Source organism: Cebus imitator, unplaced genomic scaffold (assembly GCF_001604975.1).
Source record: "Cebus imitator isolate Cc_AM_T3 unplaced genomic scaffold, Cebus_imitator-1.0 Scaffold16, whole genome shotgun sequence".
In the NCBI taxonomy this organism is placed as follows: domain Eukaryota; kingdom Metazoa; phylum Chordata; class Mammalia; order Primates; family Cebidae; genus Cebus; species Cebus imitator.
Genome location: NW_016107331.1, coordinates 1,110,667 through 1,130,094, shown reverse-complemented (window position 1 = coordinate 1,130,094; position 19,428 = coordinate 1,110,667). Strand labels below are relative to the sequence as shown.

General features: G+C 39.1%; 1 protein-coding gene and 1 pseudogene across 4 annotated transcripts in view; both read right to left on the bottom strand.

The window, feature by feature from the left end:
- Positions 1-19,428, bottom strand: part of FAM151B (family with sequence similarity 151 member B) — a 59,549-nt gene that overhangs the window by 34,082 nt on the left and 6,039 nt on the right. For 2 of the 4 annotated variants that reach the window (XM_017507456.2, XM_037731063.1), the window contains exon 2: positions 14,140-14,265. The exons of 1 other annotated variant lie outside the window; for it this stretch is intronic. In XM_017507456.2, coding sequence (XP_017362945.1) covers positions 14,140-14,265 — 126 coding nt within the window. Of the gene's footprint in view, positions 1-14,139; positions 14,266-14,515; positions 15,035-19,428 lie in introns of those variants that run through there. One more of the 4 variants, XM_017507463.2, reaches the window with a different exon arrangement.
- Positions 10,068-12,377, bottom strand: LOC108288508 (annotated as a pseudogene).

Here is a 19,428-nt window from a genome sequence, read left to right as displayed (position 1 = left end):
AGGATTATGTGAAAAGACCTAATCTACATTTGATAGGTGTACCTGACTGTGACAGAGAGAATGAATCCAAGCTGGAAAACACTCCTCAGGATGTTATCCAGGAAAACTTCCCCAACCCAGCAGGGCAGGCCAATATTCAAGTCCAGGAAATACAGAGAATACCACAAAGATATTCCTCAACAAGAGCAACCCCAAAGCACATAATCCTCAGATTCACCAGGGTTGAAATGAAGAAAAAAATGCTAAGGGAAGCCAGTGAGAAAGGTTGGGTTACCCACAAAGGGAAGCCCATCAGACTCACGGTGGATCTCTCAGCAGAAACCCTACAAGCCAGAAGAGAGTGGGGCCAATATTCAACATCCTTAAAGAAAAGAACTTTCAACCTAGAATTTCATATCCAGCCAAACTAAGCTTCATAAGTGAAGGAGAAATAAAATTCATTATGAACAAGCAATTGTGCAGAGATTTCATCACCACCAGACCTGCCTTGAAGCACTAAACAGAGAAAGGAGCAACCAGTACCGGTCATTCCAAAAACGTACCAAATGGTAATGAGCATTGACACAATGAAGAAACTGCATCAACAGGCAAAACAACCAGCTAGCATTAAAATGGCAGGATCGAATTCACACATAACAATATTAACCCTAAATGTAAATGGGCTAAATGCCCCAATCAAAAGACAAAGACTGGCAAATTGGATAAAAAGTCAAAATCCATTGGTGTGCTGTATCCAGGAAACCGATCTCACGTGCAAGGACACACACAGACTCAAAATAAAGGGATGGAGGAAGATTTACCAAGCAAATGGACAAAAAAAAAAAAAAAAGCAGGAGTTGCAATCCTAGTCTCTGATAAAATAGACATTAAACCAACAAAGATCAAAAAGAGACAAAGAAGGGCATTTTATAATGGTAAAAGGATCATGCAACAAGAACAGCTAATGATCCTAAATATATATGCACCCAAACAGGAGCACCCAGATACATAAAGCAAGTTCTTAATGATCTACAAATAGATTTACACTCCCACACAATAATAGTGGGAGACTTTAACACTCCACTGTCAATATTAGACAGATCAACGAGACAGAAAATTAACAAGGATATCCAGGACTTGATACTTGAACTCAGATCTGGACCAAACAAACCTAATAGACATTTACAGAACTTTCCACCCACATACACAGAATATACGTTCTTCTTAGCACCACATCACATCTACTCTAAAATTGACCACATAATTGAAAGTAAATCACTCCTCAGCAAATGCAAAAGAATGGAAATCATAACAAACAGTCTCTCAGACCACAGTGCAATCAAATTAGAACTTAGGATTAAGAAACTAACTCAGAACTGCACAACTTCATGGAAACTGAACAACTAGCTCTTGAATGTTGGCTGGATAAACAATCAAATGAAGGCAGAAATAAAGATGTCCTTCAAAACCAACAAGAGCGAAGACACAACATACCAGAATCTTAGGGCCACATTTAAAGCAGCGTCTAGAGGAAAATTTATAGCAACAAATGCCCACATGAGAAGAAAGGAAAGATCTAAAATCGACACCCTATCATAAAAATTGAAAGAGCTAGAGGAGCAACATCAAAACAACTCAATAGCTAGCAGAAGACAAGAAATAACTAAGATTAGAGCAGAACGGAAGGAGGTAGAGACACAAAAAACCCTTAAAAAAATCAATAAATCCAGGAGGTGGTGTTTTGAAAAGATCAACAAAATAGACCACTAGCCAGATTAATAAAAAAGAAGAGAGAAGAATCAAATAGATGCAATAAAAAATGAGAAAGAGGAAATAACCATAGATTCCACAGAAATACAATCTACCATCAGAGATTACTACAAACAACTCTATGCATATAAACTAGTAAACCTGAAAGAAATGGATAAATTCCAGGAAACTTGCACCCTCCCAAGCCTAAACCAGGAAGAAGTCGAAACCCTGAAGAGACCAATAACAAGGGCTGAAGTTGAGGCAGCGATTAGTGGCCTACCAATCAAAAAAGCCTAGGTCCAAATGGGTTCACAGCCGAATTCTACCAGACATACAAGGAGGAGCTGGTACCACTCCTTCTGAAACTATTCCAACCAATCCAAAAAGAGGGAATCCTTCCCAAATCATTTTATGAGACCAACATCATCCTGATACCAAAACCCGGCAGAGACTCAACAAGAAAAGAAAACTTCAGGCCAATATCCATGATGAACATAGATGCAAAAATCTTCAATAAAGTACTGGCAAACCGATTGCAACATAACATCAAAAAGCTTATCCATCATGATCAAGTAGGCTTCATCCCTGGGATGGAAGGCTGGTTCAACATAGGCAAGTCTGTAAATGTAATTCACCACATAAACAGAACCAAAGACAAAAACCACGATTATCTCAATAGATGCAGAGAAGGCCTTCAACAAAATTCAACAGCACTTTATGCTAAAAACCCTCAATAAACTAGGTATGGACAGAACATATGTCAAAATAATAAAAGCTATTTACAACAAACCCACAGCCAATATCATACCAAATGGGCAAAAACTGGAAGCATTCCCCTTGAAATCTGGCACTAGACAAAGATGCTCTCTCTTACCACTCCTATTCAATACAGTATTGGAAGTTCTAGCCAGAGCAATCAGGCAAGAAAAAGAAATAAAGGGTATTCAATTAGGAAAGGATGAAGTCAAATTGTCTCTATTTGCAGACAACATGATTGTATATTTAAAAGTACCCAACATCTCAGCCCAAAATCTCCTGAAACTGATAAGCAACTTCAACCAAGTCTCAGGATACAAAATCAATGTGCAGAAATCACAAGCATTCCTACACACCAATAACAGACTTAAAGAGAGCCAAATCAAGAATGAACTGCCATTCACAATTGCTACAAAGAGAATAAAATACCTAGGAATACAACTAACAAAGGATGTCAAGAACCTCTTCAAGGAGAACTATGAACCACTGCTCAAGGACACAAACAGATGGAAAAATATTCCATCATGGTTAGGAAGAATCAATATTGTGAAAATGGCCATACTGCCCAAAGTAATTTATAGATTCAATGCTATCCCCATCAAGCTACCTATGACCCTCTTCACAGTACTGGAAAAAACCACTTTAAACTTCATATGGAACCAAAAGAGAGCCTGCATAGCCAAGACAATTCTAAGCAAAAAGAACAAAGCTGGAGGCATCACGCTACCTGACTTCAAACTATACTACAAGGCTACAGTAATCAAAACAGCATGGTACTGGTACCAAAACAAAGATATAGACCAATGGTACAGAACAGAGGCCTTGGAGGCAACATTACACATCTACAACCATCTGATCTTCGACAAACCTCACAAAAACAAGCAATGGGGAAAGGATTCCCTGTTTAATAAATGGTGTTGGGAAAACTGGCTAGCCATGTGCAGAAAGCAGAAACTGGACCCCTTCCTGACACCTTACACTAAAATTAACTCCAGGTGGATTAAAGACTTAAACATAAGACCTAACACCATAAAAACCCTAGAAGAAAGCCTAGGCAAAACCATTCAGGACATAGGCATAGGCAAGGACTTCACGATTAAAACACCAAAAGCATTGGCAACAAAAGCCAAATAGACAAATGGGATCTAATTAAACTCCAGAGCTTCTGTACAGCGAAAGAAACAATCATTAGAGTGAACCAGCAACCAACAGAATGGGAAGACATTTTTACAATCTACTCATCTGACAAAGGGCTAATATCCAGAATCTACAAAGAACTAAAATAGATTTACAAGAAAAAAACAAACAACCCCTTCAAAAAGTAGGCAAAGGATATGAACAGACACTTTTCAGAAAAGACATATATGAGGCCAACAAACATAAGAAAAAATGCTCATCATCACTGGTCATTAGAGAAATGCAAATCAAAACCACACTGAGATACCATCTCACTCCAACTTAGAATGGCAATCATTAAAAAATCTGGAGACAACAGATGCTAGAGAGGATGTGGAGAAATAGGAACACTTTTACACTGTTGGTGGGAGTGTAAATTAGTTCAAACATTGTGAAAGACAGTGTGGTGATTCCTCAAGCACCTAGAAACAGAAATTCCATTTGACCCAGCAATCCCATTACTGGGTATATATCCAATGGATTATAAATCGTTCTATTATAAAGACACATGTACACATATGTTCACTGCAGCACTGTTTACAATATCAAAGACTGGGAACCAACCCAAGTGCCAACTGATGATAGACTGGACAAGGAAAATGTGGCACATATACACCATGGAATACTACGCAGCCATAAAAAATGATGAGTTCGTGTCCTTTGTAGGGACATGAATGAATCTGGAAACCACCATCCTCAGCAAACTGACACAAGAACAGAAAATCAACCACCGCATGTTCTCACTCATAGGCGGGTGTCGAACAATGAGAACACATGGACACAGGGAGGGGAGCATCACACACTAGGGTCTGTTGGGGGGGGACTAGAGGAGGGACAGTGGGGGTAGGGAGTTGGGGAGGGATAACATGGGGAGAAATGCCAGATATAGGTGATGGGGGGATGGAGGCAGCAAACCACATTGCCATGTGTGTACCTATGCAACAATCCTGCATGTTCTGCACATGTACCCCAGAACTTAAAGTGCAACAAAATATATATATATATATATATATAAACAAATCTAAACTGTCAATAAAATATGATACATAGTAATAAAATATAAATAATAAAATAGTGGAAAAAATAAAAAAGAAACCTTGACACACGATAAAAGTGTATTATAGGACTAGATTGTAGGTAATCGCACAAGTGTACTCATACTCCACAAGAGCTGGTCAACTTGTACTGCAATGAGTAGTTGCTTTTTTCTTTCCTTTTTTTTTTTTTTTTTGGAGACAGAGTCTTGCTTTGTTGCAACCTCAAACTCCTGGGCTCCAGGGATCCTGCTGCCTCAGCCTCCTGAGGAGCTAGGACTACAGGCATGAACCACCACACCCCGCAAAATTTTTTTTAATTTTTAGTAGAGATGAGGTCTCACTGTGTCGCCCAGGCTTGTCTCAAGCTCCTGGACTCAAATGATTCTCTCACCTCAGCCTCTCAAAGGGCTAGGATTACAGGTGAGAGCTACCACACCTGGCCACATTTTTTCTTTTAGGGCATGAGTCTCCTTGGATAATACATTCAGATTCATTTTCTGCGTGGCGCTGTTTTTTCTGAACTTCTTCTATGATTTGATATATACCTGCATGAGTATTCCCTATTAAATCTTCCCATCTTCTATGCCACATGTCTACGTTGTTTTGGGCACATGGAAATCCATTTCACATGCACTTATAAACAGACCACAAATTTGGTGGTAACAATACCGATGGTGGAACAGCAACCCCATGACGTGCCTTCTTATCCTACCACACATGTCATTATCTTCTGTGGCTTCTTCATGCAAATACAGCTTTGATTTGCTAAAAGCTCCTGGAATTTCCTCAGCTGGAAAAAATGCCAATGTAGACCCATACTTCATTTTTAACTGACCTTTCTGTCATTACCATTTCACATGGCCAATCCACTCATCTGAGTTTTCTGTCAAAGGCATCAGGCTGAATGAAAAAAACAAACTTTACTGGTAACAACTTGAAATTCAGTCTTAGTAGCCTTGATTGCACCTAATCCTGAATCTGTCATTGCAGTTTGGGGATTCAATTCGATATTAGGGATTTTAGGCAACGGATTTTGATCTTTCAGCATTTCAATACTCAGGATATGGCATTTAGGACTGTTTCCTTTGGAATTATGATCGGCACTGCTTTGACCAACAGAAGGTAGTGGAAATGAAACTGTCAGTTCTAGGCCTAGCCTTTCAAACAGCTGGCACCTTCAGCTTTCTTACTCTTGAAATCCAGCCACCACGTAAAGACATTCAGGAAAGATTACTGAAGACTTGAGAGACCATGTAGAGAGAGAGAAGCCACATGGAGGACAACCAAGACTTCCTCTCTGACAGAAAGCATTAAGGCTGCTGACATATGAGTGAGGTCATTTTAGAATTTCCAGGCCCAGCTGAGCTCCCAGCTGAACACAGCTACATGAACGTCCTCAGCCTGTACTACATGCAACAGAAGAATGACCCAGCTGACCCATAAAATCATGAGAAAAAATACACTACTGCTATTTTAAGCCACTCAGTTTTGGGTATTCTATTACACAGCAATAGATAAAAAGAAATGGTACCTGGAAGTGGAGTGCTGCCACATAAAAAACCTTAAACATGTGGCATTGGCTTTGCAACCTGGTGGAGGCTAATAAAGGCAAGGAGAGAACTGTTCATGGAGGTTGGAAGAGCAGTGCAGAAATTCTTATTGGAAGCTTAAGAGCAGTAAGCTCATTTTATTGTTTTCTATACTGGTAAAACTTATGGCAACACTGTCACTGCAGCAACTGGAGGAAGATAGAGAGGACACCCAATAAATCTGTGTATTCAGCTAACGAGGTTTCCAGGGGAAATGATGAAAGTGACAACTGGCTTCATTTAACTGATCATAATAAAGAATGAGAAGAAAGAACTAAGCTAAATAACTAACGGTTCAGATTTTCACCAACATATAGAGAAAAGATTTCCGACTCAGGACTTCCTGAATTAGAAAATAAAACCTTGTCTCTAAAAAAAAACCAAGAAATTTCAACATGAGTTTTGTATGAGACAAACGTTCAAACCATAGCACTGCCAGTAAAATATGGCCTCAGTGTCAATATCAAGCCAAGGGCACAACCATATGACCCTTCATTAATCACTCAGAAAGAAGGTGCCTCATGCAGCCACATAGCTAGATATGCAGTCTTCTGGCATCTTAAGGATGTTGCCCACAGTACCTTAACTTGCATACCAAAGTAGAGAGAGGCCTACCTCCAAGAGACTTGGGGGTGTGGCTTCTGATTAAATTTAGCATATTAAAAGCCCACTATATTTTTGAGGGAAATGTATCCACTTGGACACAAAAGGACAGAGGCAGTTCAAAACGAAAAGAGGTCTGTGGGCTCCCAGATTTCTACAGGCAGGGAACAGGCTAAGAAAGCTACTCAGCTGCAAATATGAGCCAATTTCCAAAAAGCACACAAAGAGATGCTCACCAGCATGAGTCTTTAGGGATGCAAATCTACACCACAATGAGACGCCAACTCACATACACTGAGCTGGCTATAATTTTTAAAAAATGTACAATAACAAGTGTTGGCAAAGATGTGGAGAAGCTAGAACCCTTATCCACACTGCTAGGAGGAATGTAAAAAGGAGCAGGTACTTTGGGGAAGTTTGGTAGTTCTTTAAAAAGTTAAACATACAGTTACCATATGACCCAGCAATTCCACTCCTGAACATATAAGCAAGAGAACTCAAAATACATATCCACAAAAATACTTGTATGTGACTGTTCATAGCAGCAGTAATCATAGCAAAAACGGGAAACAACCCAAATGTCTATCAATTGATGAATGGTTAAACAAAATGTGTTATATCCACACAAAAAAATGATTGAGCCATCAAAATGAATAAAGAACTGAGATGCACTAGAAAACAGCTGAACTTTGAAAACATACTAAGTGAAAGAAGCCAGTCACAGGAGGCCACATATGAAGGTGCTACCTTGAATTTTGATTCTGGAGTCAGGAGAAGTCTTTTTGAGGAAGTGACAATTCAGCAGAGTGTGGGGAAAAGAGCTTTCCAGGAAAGAACGTGTATGATAGCCCAAGGAAGAGGAGAGCATAGCCATGCGAGGAACTGCTGTGAGGCCACTGTAGGAATTTCTAGGAATGTGAAAACACTGTGAACGTGAACTTGGAGAAATAGGCCAGTTTGTGCAGGTCTTTCAGGTTATTGAGGTGGTTTGAAACTGCCAATAAATAGCCCCCCTTTCTCAAAATGGATTTTTTTTTTTTTTTGAGGCTGGAGTGCAGTGGCATGATCTCAGCTCACTGCATCCTCCGTCTCCCGGGTTCAAGTAATTCCCCTGCCTCAGCCTCCCTAATAGCTGGGATTACAGGCTTGCACCTCCACACCCAGCTAATTTTTGTATTTTTAGTAGAGACAGGGTTTCTCCATGTAGCCCAGGCTGGTTTTGAACTTCCGGTCTCAAGCAATCCACCTGCCTCGGCCTCCCAAAATGCTGGGATTATAGGCGTGAGCCACCACACCTGGCCTCCAAATGGATCTTCAGAAATAAAATAGGTAAGTTAAGCAGAGGGGGATCAAAGTATACTTATATAACTTCTAAAGCCAGGTCAGGGGACACAGCTTAGCTGAGAGCTAAATCAGCCTATGCCTGCTACCTGCTAACCGTCACAGTCACCCACTAGTCCAAATCCTGGAACAGCCCCTTTGAAGCAAAGTTCTAAAAAATACAAATATCCAGATGGCTGCTTCCCAGTGTCCAGGTGGAAGCGAAGAACTCACTCCCATGTCCAGCACATTTTTTTTTTTTTCTGAGACAGAGTTTTGCCGTGTCACCCAGGCTGAAGTGCAGTGGCATGATCTTGGCTCACTGCAATCTCTGCTTCCCGGTTCAAACGATTCTGCCTCAGCCTCCTGAGTAGCTGGGACTACAGGCATGCACCACTATGTGTAGCTAATTTTTGTATCTTTAGTGGAGACAGGGTTTCACCATGTTGAGCAGGCTGGTCTTGGCCTCCCAAAGTGCTGGGATTACAGGCATGAGTCACCTCACCTGCCCTCGCACATTTGATAGATGAACTCCACCCAGTCAAGAACTACAAACCAAAACAACATCTCCACCTCTGTGACAGAAATAAACTGTGAGGCAGGAGGTCAAAGCCTTAGGGAAAAATCTCCCCGCATGGAAACCAGGGCAGTAGAACCAAACGTGTTTCCATCAAGCAATTATATTAAAGATTTTAAATGGAAAACCATTTGAGACCTTTAAAAGAGGTGTGATTTATGTTTAAATATTCCACTTTGGATGCTGGGTGGAAAATAAACTGGACAGGGGCAAGCGTGGAAGCAGGGAAAATAATCTATTCAATTAGGGTGGACTCATAAATCTATTGGATGCTTCTGGCTGCAAATAAATAGAAATTCAGACTCAAGCTAGGAGATTTATCAACTCAAATAACTGAAAGTCCACAGGTCAGGTGAGCTTTAAGTGTGGTACAATCAGTAGCTCACTGATGTTACCAGGATCTTTGTCTCTTTTATTCACTGTCCTTGGTGCTGTCTTCATCGTAAGGCTAATTTCAACTCATGATTATAAGACAGCTACCAATAACCACTGGGGCTACATATTTTCAGGTTCACATATTTCAATTTTAAGATATAAAATTTCTTTGGCAAGTATAGATATAATTACTTTACTAGAATCTAATTGAGCCCAGTTTGATCACTTGCCCACCATGGGAGCGATATGAATCATCAGGAAAACTTCAAGTGCTGGTTAACCTACTCTAATCCACCCCTGGAGCTACAAATGGAATCAGTTTCCACAAGCTTGTATGGAGCAGAAATGGATATCTTAATAAAAGGAATGTTCTTGGCCAGGCAAGGTGGCTCACACCTGTAATCCCAGCACTTCAGGAGACCGAGGCAGGAGGATCATGAGGTCAGGAGTTTAAGACCAGTCTGGCCAATACAGTGAAACCCTGTTTCTACTAAAAATACAAAAAATTAGCAGGTGTGGTGGCATGAGCCTGTAATCCCAGCTACTTGGGAGGCTGAGGCAGGAGAATCATATGATCACACCATCGTACTCTAGCCCAGGTGACAGTGCAAGATTCCGTCTCAAAAAACAAAAAGTTCTTATAGGAAGAAAGAACAGGGACTGGTGATGCAGTAAGAACCCACGGGATGTTTGCTGTTTCTCTTCTCTAAGCTAGACCATATTTTGGCTCTTTTAATTACAGTGAGGCAAAGCATATAATAACAAAATGGCTGGGTGTGGGGCTCACACCTGTAATCCCAGCACTTTGGGAGGCTGAGGCAGGAGAACTGCTTGAAGCCAGGAGTTTGAGACCAGCCTTTCTACAAATAATAGAAAAATATAACACCAAAACACCAAGACCAATCAGAGTTTTATACTCCTTTTATTCTCTATCAAATGCAACTCTAAGCAATGTCCAGGTACTATCCAAACACCTTCCAGCCCTCTGCCAAAGGCGAAATTCTTCAATCATGTGAACAGTGCTGAGTCCTGATGTTTGTGTGGTTCATCTTGCCAGGGGGATGGGCAGATACAGAGAAGTTGTTCTTTCACCCTATGGCCAAACCTCTGTAAGGATAACAGGGAAAATGGATTTGGAGAAAGATAGGTGATCTGGTCTTTTATTATTTTTCCAGGTTGAAGTTGGGGAAGGGGATTATAGGTCTCCCTTATCAGTGTAGTTATGAAGGGTCACAAGAGCTTGGAATCTTTCATTTAAGAGAAACCGTCTTTTTTTTTTTTTTTTTTTTTTTTTTGAAGGAGTCTTGCTCTGTCACCCAGGCTGGAATGTAGTGGCATGATCTCAGCTCACTGCAACCTCTGCCTCTCAAATACAAGCAATTCTCCTGCCTCAGCCTCCTGAGTAACCAGTACTACATGTATCTGCCACTATGCCCAGCTAATTTTTGTATTTTGAGCAGAGATGGGGTTTTACCATATAGGCCATTCTGGTCCAAACTCCTTACCCTGTGGCCTCCCAAAATGTGCTAATTCCATTACTTCCAATAAATAGAAAAAAAAAAATCAGTAAATAGGCAAGTCGAGGAGTCTCTGGACCCATGTAAAATATGTTCCTATGGTCTCCTACATGAAAAAGATGGGAAACTACAGCAGTAAGAGCAAGAAATCCTGGTGGCTTCTAGGATAATGATAAGAAAGATGGAAAGATGTGGACTAATTCAAAATGTATTTTGGAATAGAATCAAAATGATTGGATGATATATCAGATACAAGAATAAACAAAGTAGAGAATAAATGACTCCCAGATTTCTGGTTGAAACATCTAAGTAGACTGTGGTGCCATTTCCTGAGACAGGAAAGAGCATAGGAAGTGCAGGTTAGTAAACATAGTCAAGAATCTCATCTTATTTCGAATAATGTAAATTTGAGACACATGAGAGATCTCTAAGTGCAAACATCAATAAGCAGTTGGATAGTCTAATATTAACAGTCCTAACAAGACAGGGAGGCGTGGCCTGGAGACACAGATACAGAAGCTGCCTAGCCCCTCTCCCTACTCTCCCATCCACAGCCTGTGGTTAGAGGACTTTTGAAAGTCAGGGCACACTTCTGCTTGGGAGACTGCATGGTTCTAATAGTCTCATATAACAGGGAGGCCCAGAGGAGGATGTCTGTCTATCAAGGCATATGTTACCCCACCCACAGGAGCTCCAGTTTGTGACCATGGCCAGACTTTGCCTTGCATAGCCAACTCCTGTTCAGCAGAGCAAAAGTAACTTTTCACCATCCTCAGGCTATGATAGAAAAAAGGCTTTGTATATACTTTTTTTTTTTTTCCCACAAATGAGACTTTTTATTTGCCACTACTGTAAGTCTGAACTTTAAACAGATTCTTGGACTAGTGGTTCATATCCGTCAGCTCGTTCAACTTTAGCACCTGTCTCACCTGCAGTGGCTTTTCCAGAACTACTGCCTTCACCATGAAGCTCCATAAATTTTCCAAATTCAAACTCAGGCTTCTTCAGCATTTTTACTTTTCTAACGAAGACATCATGGAAAGGATAAATAGATGAGCAAGGATTTTCTGTGTCTTTTCAATGCTGTCTGGAATCAATTTATTGACCACTTCTTTCATGTCATTTGTCTGCACCTCTCGGGTCATGATTTCCATCACCTTCTTCTGTATTTGGCAGACCTGTTGGTGCTGAGCATAAGACGTCTTCCGTATCTGATTGTTGTGTTTTTTAGTAAAACCAACAGAGAGAAGACAAAGCAAATAACCATTGGTAGTCTTGACATCAACAAGAGCTTCAATCATTGTCTGCCATTTTTTGACCATGGAACACATTTTGTCATGGGTAAGATCCATGCTATGGAAGTTGGTCAGGTAGTTTTTGCCCTGAACATCTTCAGTAATCAGCTTCCATTTCCTAAATGCAACTTTGTCATTCTGCAAATCAGCAAGACTAACTTAAAACACTTGACCCTTGAGACCATCAGATGCAGTTTTGGTTCCTTGGGTCCTGGTGACTAGCGTCTTTCCAATATTTCTTATATTGAACATAGCAGGTGCTTTCACATCATACCAATCTTTCTTAGAAAATGGATCAACCACTTTCTTCTTGGCTCCCTTTTTGCCACCTTTCATAAGGTGCTTGTTCTTGCCATCCACCATGGTGCTGCTCAGAGAGCCAAAAGGGCTGTATATACAATTCTTATACAAACTGTACAATTTTAAAAGTTGTATTTCTGGATTTTCAGTTGTTAAGAGAAAAACAGAACTTATTTTCCATTTTGACCTTGCATCCTAAGATTTTCTTTCTTTCTTTCTTTCTTTTTTTGAGACAAGGTCTCACTCTGTCACCTAAGTTGGAGTGCAATAGTGCAATCACAGCTTACTGCAGCCTCCACCTCTTGGGCTCAATTGCTCAATTGACCCTCCTGCCTCAGCTTCCCGAGAAGCTGTGACTATAGGTACATGCCACCATGCCTGGCTAATTTTTCCATTTTTTGTAGAGATAAGGTCTCACTATGTTGCGTAGGCTGATCTTGAACTCCTGAGCTCAAATGATCTACCCACCTTGGCCTCCCAAAGTGCTAGGATTACAGGCATGAGCCACCACCCCTGACCATATCCTGAGATTTTCTAAATTCACCTATTTATTATGATCATTTATCTATATAATCTTTTTTGTTTTCTCTACACACAATCACATTGTCTGGGAATAATGGTTCCATTCCTTCCTTTCCTAGCTTTTTTTCGTTTTTAAAAACTGAGACATAATTTACATACTTTAAAATTCACCCTTTTAAAGTGAACATGTCAGTGGTTTTTATTTAGTGTATTCCGAAGGTTATGCAGCTATCACCATTCCCTAATTCTAGAAAAATTTCATTATCCAAAAAAGAAACCCTGTACTCATTAGCATTGACGCCTTACAGCCATTAATCAACTGTTTCCTGAAGCATCAATTTTGCTAAAATTCATTTACTAAATAATCATTGTGTAGTTATTATATGCTACACATGGTTTTAGGCATTAGGTATTCAATATGAAATGAGATAAAGTTCTTCCTTTTGAGGAGAAAAAGACAATTTAAAAACAGTGTTTTGACAATAAAAGAGCTCAGATATATAATGGACTAGGATGCAAAAATGCATAAATTTTTACAATAAAACTTAGAACTTCAAGGTAAATTTCCTGTTGGACCAGGCACTGCAAGCTCTGCCCCAGCCCTATGGTGATATGCTTTCATTCTCCTTTCCTGCTGCAGCCAATACGAGCACTTTATAGGAAAAGGCTGAGAAACACTGCTTTAATGTTCATCTGTATACTGAAGGAATATGCATGCAATGATTACAGGTTGAAGCAATAAACCAAAGCCTTCTGGCTCAGGCATAAATATTGCCCAATTATTTAGTAATCATAAATTGGTATACTCCATTCATCCACTGAACAAATAATGAGTGAGTTTCTTATTAGCACACAATGGAAGACATAAAAATATGAAAGATACATGGTCCTGATCTTAAAAGTTTTACTCAAATCACTAGATACCTAAGAAAATATAATAATGTATTAGAGTTTCGAATCAGACATAACAGGCAAATCGCTTCTGGAAAATAAAAAAAATTCTTCCATTATGGAATTTATCCATTGTAAACAAAATGAAACACTTTATAAAAATGTTCAGCTGGGTGTGGTGGTTCACAGATCTCCTGAGTCCAGGAATTTGAGCCTGCAATGAGCTGTGATTACACCTCTGTATTCCAGCCTGGGCAACAGAGTGAGACCATGTCTCTAAAAATGAATAAATAATAATTAAATAAAAATAAATACATAAAATACTTATGTCATCCTGGAACTTACACTTGGATCACCTGTTCCTAGTATCTGCAAATATAACTAGACATCAAAAAGGAGTTGAATTAATCTATTATCCAAAGTAAATTACTAGTAACTGTACTGACTTACTTTTCAGTGCCTCATTCATTTGTGCCTTGTGGTTAGCTGCATGATACCAGGTGATCTCAGCGCCATCTTCTGTGGTAATCTGGTTATTTCTCAGAAAATATTCCAGTATATTTTCACTCCACGATCCTAAAACAACAGTATTTACATGAAAAGTAATATTGTTTTCCATAGGGTAAAAATTTTAAAAATTAATTTCATTGTGTATATTTAAGATATACATATGCTGTTATGTGCTATATATAGATAGTAAAACGGTTACTATAGTGAAGCAAATGAACATATCCATCATCTCACATGCCTATGTTCTGTGCGTGTTGCAAGAACAGCTAAAATCTCATTTAACATGAATCCCTTACATATAGTACGATTTTATTACCTGGAGTCCTCATGTTGCACATTAGATCTCAACTTGTTCATCTTTTTCTTTTTTTTTTCCAATTTGAGAGCAGGAACTGTTTATTAACTGATCAGCTTAGAAAAATAACCATGGTAGTCACTTTAGTTCATTCATCTAATAAGCCTGTTGACCTGGTCCTCCCTGTTGCCACCATCTCCACCTTCTACAAAATGGGTGGTCATTTTCTTCATTCTGCCTCATGGAGAAGATAATTTGAAGGGCAATGGGAAGTTATTTGCTTCTCTGAAGCATTTTTCAACAGTACAGATCTCACGAATCAGATCCTCTATGCAGATGATGCCATATTTACCAAGAGATTGAGCAATCAAAGTGTTATCTGTCAAAGCAATTCACTTCTTGTTGATTTTGCCATAACCATGTTTATAGATCAGTTCATTTACTGACTTTGGATTTGAGTACCCCCATGCAATATATACCCCCTGCATATTAACTGAAGCCTTGTTGAGTTTCACAAATGTCCCACTGAAGATTTGCCAGAGGCAAAGAAGCTGTAACACCTTTCGGCTCACACCATTGATACCTCTGATCCTGATGACAAATGCCGATTTGGGGGCTACAGGTACCTAGAAGTTGCCAGCTTGTCTTGTCATCCTAGCCATTTGAATTTCAGTTCTGTATATCTGCCGATATTCCTTGTGATAGTGCTTTATTTTTTCATAGATAGCTTCCTCTTTGCCTTTCAAAGCATCTTTTGGGCAAAATTCTTTCTCCTGTACTTGATCTTCAGCTCTGTGAAATTCTTTCACTTTTTCTTAAGGTTTCTGGCACAGCAGGAACCTTCTTCTCTTCTGTGCCCTCCATGGTTCCAGCCAGAAAAAGAGGCAACTTGTTCATCTTATATAACTGTTCTGTATCCTCTACCTACATCTCCCCATTTCCTCTGCTTCCCTCTCTCCTAACCATTGCTTTGTTCTCTATTTCTGTTACATTTGAATTTTTTTGATTCCACATATAAGTGAGCTCATGCACTATTTGTCTTTCTGTGTCTGCCTTAGTTCACTTAGCATAATGTTCTCTGGGCTCATCCACGTTGTGGAAAATGGCAAGTCCTCATTCTTCTTTAGGGCTGAATAATATTCCATTTTCCCTGTGTACCACAGTTTATTTATCCATTCATCTATCAACAAACACTGGTTGTTTCCATACCTTGGCTACTGTAAATAATGCTGCAATGAACATGGGAGTGCAGACATCTTTACAAAGTGGTGATTTCATTTCCTTTGGGTATATGCCTGGAAAAGGGATTGCTGAGTTATGGGGTAAAAAACAAAACAAACAAACAAAAAACAAAGGGCAGACGAGATATTAAAGGATAATAACAAAGTAGTTAGACTTGGAAAAATACAAGATTTCAAAAATAGAGAACAGGTATTATGATGTGGCAAATATATAGTATATAAACATGTTATATGTTATGTTATATAATAATTAGTAGACAGATAGGATAGTCTGAACATCAGGAGCATAAGAATGTAGGAAGAAAATAAAACTGGTAAGAAGCAGATATTTAAAAGCTGGAAATTTCATATGATGTTCTCTACAATCCTGGTCTCAGAAATATAAGGAAAACTGACGTAAAGCCAAAACTATATTTAAAATTCTAAGTCTCAGACAACTTAATTGTTTTCTCTACCTGAAGCCCCCTTCTATATTTATATTGACAACTTAGAATTTAAATTGCACATTTTACTGCATATCCACCTTCAGATTCTCAGCAACATCTACTTGAGTGACCACGTAATCTCTTGAATTAGCATTCATAAGTTTATCTAGTGTGTACAAGATACATAATTCTCATCTTTCATCTAATTTTTGATATAACATATTTTCTCTTAATTAAGCATTGAAATTTGTGAGTTAACCAAGACTAAGGTAAGTGGTAACAAAAATATCTGAACCCAGATCTACTCCACGCTATATCATAACATAATAATAAAAAAGAAGAAAATACTGAAAAAAAGTTGTCCATAATTTTACCTCCCTAATCGTTGTTTATGCTTCAACATTTATAAAGAGCCTAGCAAGTGGCTGCAAATTCCCCATGCATGAGAATCTTTCCTCTGTTAATTATTTGTTTGTTAACTCTACCTTACAACAGTTAAAAACCTAAAACTGCCTCTCCTTTTTTTTTTTTTTCCCATCTGCTATCTGCAGTGGAGATGCCACCAAAATGCAGATTTCGTAAAAACCCTTCCGGGGAAGCCCACCACCCTCAAAGCTGAACCCTTGGACACAACAGAAAAAGTAAAGGCCAAGATCCAGGAACTCCTCCTGATCAGCAAAGACGGATCCTTGCTGGTAAGCAACTGGAAGATGGACATACTTCGTCCGACTACAACATTCAAAAGGAGTCTACTCTTCATCTTGGGTTGAGACTGTGGTGGTGCCAAGAACAGGAAGAAGCCTTACACCACTCCCAAGAATGATAAGCCTGAGAGAAAGAAGGGGAAGCTGGCTGTCCTGAAATACTATGAGGTGGATGAGAATGGCAAAATTAGTCACCTTCATCGAGAGTGCCCCTCATATGGTGCTGGAGTGTTTATGGCAAACTACTTTGACAGACATTATTGTGGTAAATGTCTGACTTACCGCTTCAACAAATCAGAAGATAAGTAATTGTGTACGAGTTAATAAAAGATATGAACTAACATCTTTTTTAAAAACTCCCCAAAAAACCAAAAACCTAAAATCTACAGATGGCTATCGGAAACTGCTGATAAGATATTGAGAAAAGTTAAAATTTGACCAGAGAATGGAGGGGCATATAAAGACAAATTCTAACTAAGGTACATGGGACTCAGCAATCACTTCTAATACTAGGCTGCAGAATAATTTAAAAAAGGAAAGTTAGGTGGAGGATCCACTATCCCCAAAGCAGTCTCCCACCCAAAACATGTGGCTCTATCTGGCATATGTAATAGAGTCACAGACCTTTCAGACTGAAATGGCAACACAAAGCCGTCATTCTTTAAAATATTAAGGTAGGCATTTTAGAATTAGGCACCTTATCAATTGGCTATAACAAATGTCCAACCATAGGGAAATAATTAAATCACAATATATACGCATGATAGAAATGTGGCTGTTAAAAATGAAGGTTTTGAGATATGTCAAATGATTTAGAGAAATGGTAAGTATGCATATTACCAGAAAAACCTAAATGTTAGTTAATGGTTCATATTGGATATTTCCACAGCACTTTTCAACTAAACATACTGCATTCAGAATTTCTATAAAGGCAACTTACAAGGTAATAATAAAATACTATGACTCTAGAATTTAAAAACCTGTAAAGTTAAAAGTTCTCCTTATCCTTTTGGTAAGTGAAATATTTAGTTTGTATTTAAGCCACAACTGTATATATCTTAAAATTTAAAGAGAATCCAATTAATTACCTATGATCTAGGGTCTTAGTATTATCATTTAAACAGGCTGTAACTCCAAAAACAGGGCCCAGAGAAAGGCAAAAATAGCTGCAACTTTTTTTTAAGGTTGAGTTTTTTAGCACTTTTTTTTTTTTTTTTTTTTTGAGACAGAGACTCACTCTGTCACTGAGGCTGGAGTGCAGTAGCACGATCACAGCTCATTGCAATCTCTGCCTCCCGCGTTCAAGCAATTCTTGTGCTTCAGCCTCCCAAGCAGCTGAGATTACAGGCATGTGCCATCACATCGGCTACTTTTTGTATTTTTAGTAGAAATGGGTTTTCACCATGTTGGCCAGGCTGGTCTTGAACTCCTGGCCTGGCCTTTTGAGCAGTTTTCATTTACAGAAAAAATTAGGCTGGGCACAGTGGCTCACACCTGTAGTCCTAGCTACTCGGGAGGCTGAGGCAGGAGAATAGCTTGAACCCTGGGGTCAGAGGTTGCAGTGAGCCAAGACCATGTCACTACACTCCAGCCTGGGCGACAGAGCAAGACTTCATCTCCAAAAAAAAAAAAATTAAGCAAAAAGCGCAAAGTTCCCATATTATCCCCACTCTTCCTCTCAATTTCCCTGGTTTTTGCTTTTTTGGTAATTAAGAAATTGCTTTTATTTGAAGCTCCCCAATTTTTAACATCTTGCATTAGTGTGGTATGTCTGTTAGAGTAAACGAGCCAATACTGACATACTGTTATTAGCTAAAGTCCACAGTTTACAGTAGAATTCATTCTTGGTGTCATACATTCAATGGGTTTTGACAAATGTGTAGGTGTACATCTGAGATAGCAGGTTCAGTTATGGACCACTGCAATAAAGTATCACAATAAAGCAAGTCACACACACATTTTTTGGTTTCCTAGTGTATATGAAAGTTATGTTTACACTGTTATACTGCAGCTTATTAGGTAGGTGTACAATAGCATTATGTCTAAAAAAGTGTGCACACCTTAATTTAAAAATACTTTATTGCTAAAACAATGTTAACAATCATCTGAGCCTTCAGCTAGTTGTTATCTTTTGACTGGTGGAGGGTCTTGCCTCCATGTTGATGGCAACTGATCAATCAGGGTGGTGGTTGCTGAAGCCTGAGGTGGCTGTGACGATTTCTTAAAATAAGACAATAAAGTTATCAACATCAATGGATTCTTCCTTTCATGAAAGCTCTCTCTGTAGCACACAATGTTGTTTGATAGCATTTTACCCACAGGAGAACTTTTCAAAATGAGAGCCAATCCTCTCAAACTCTGTTTCTGCTTTAACAACTTAGTGTATGTAGTATTCTTTATTCCAGTGGGGGCAGGGAATCACTGATCACAGATCACCATAATAAATATAATAATTTTAAAACTTGAAATATTGCAAGAATTCCCAAAATGTGACAGGTGCAAAGTGAACACATGCTATTGAAAAATACGGCCCCAATAGACTTGCTCAATACAAAGTTGCCACA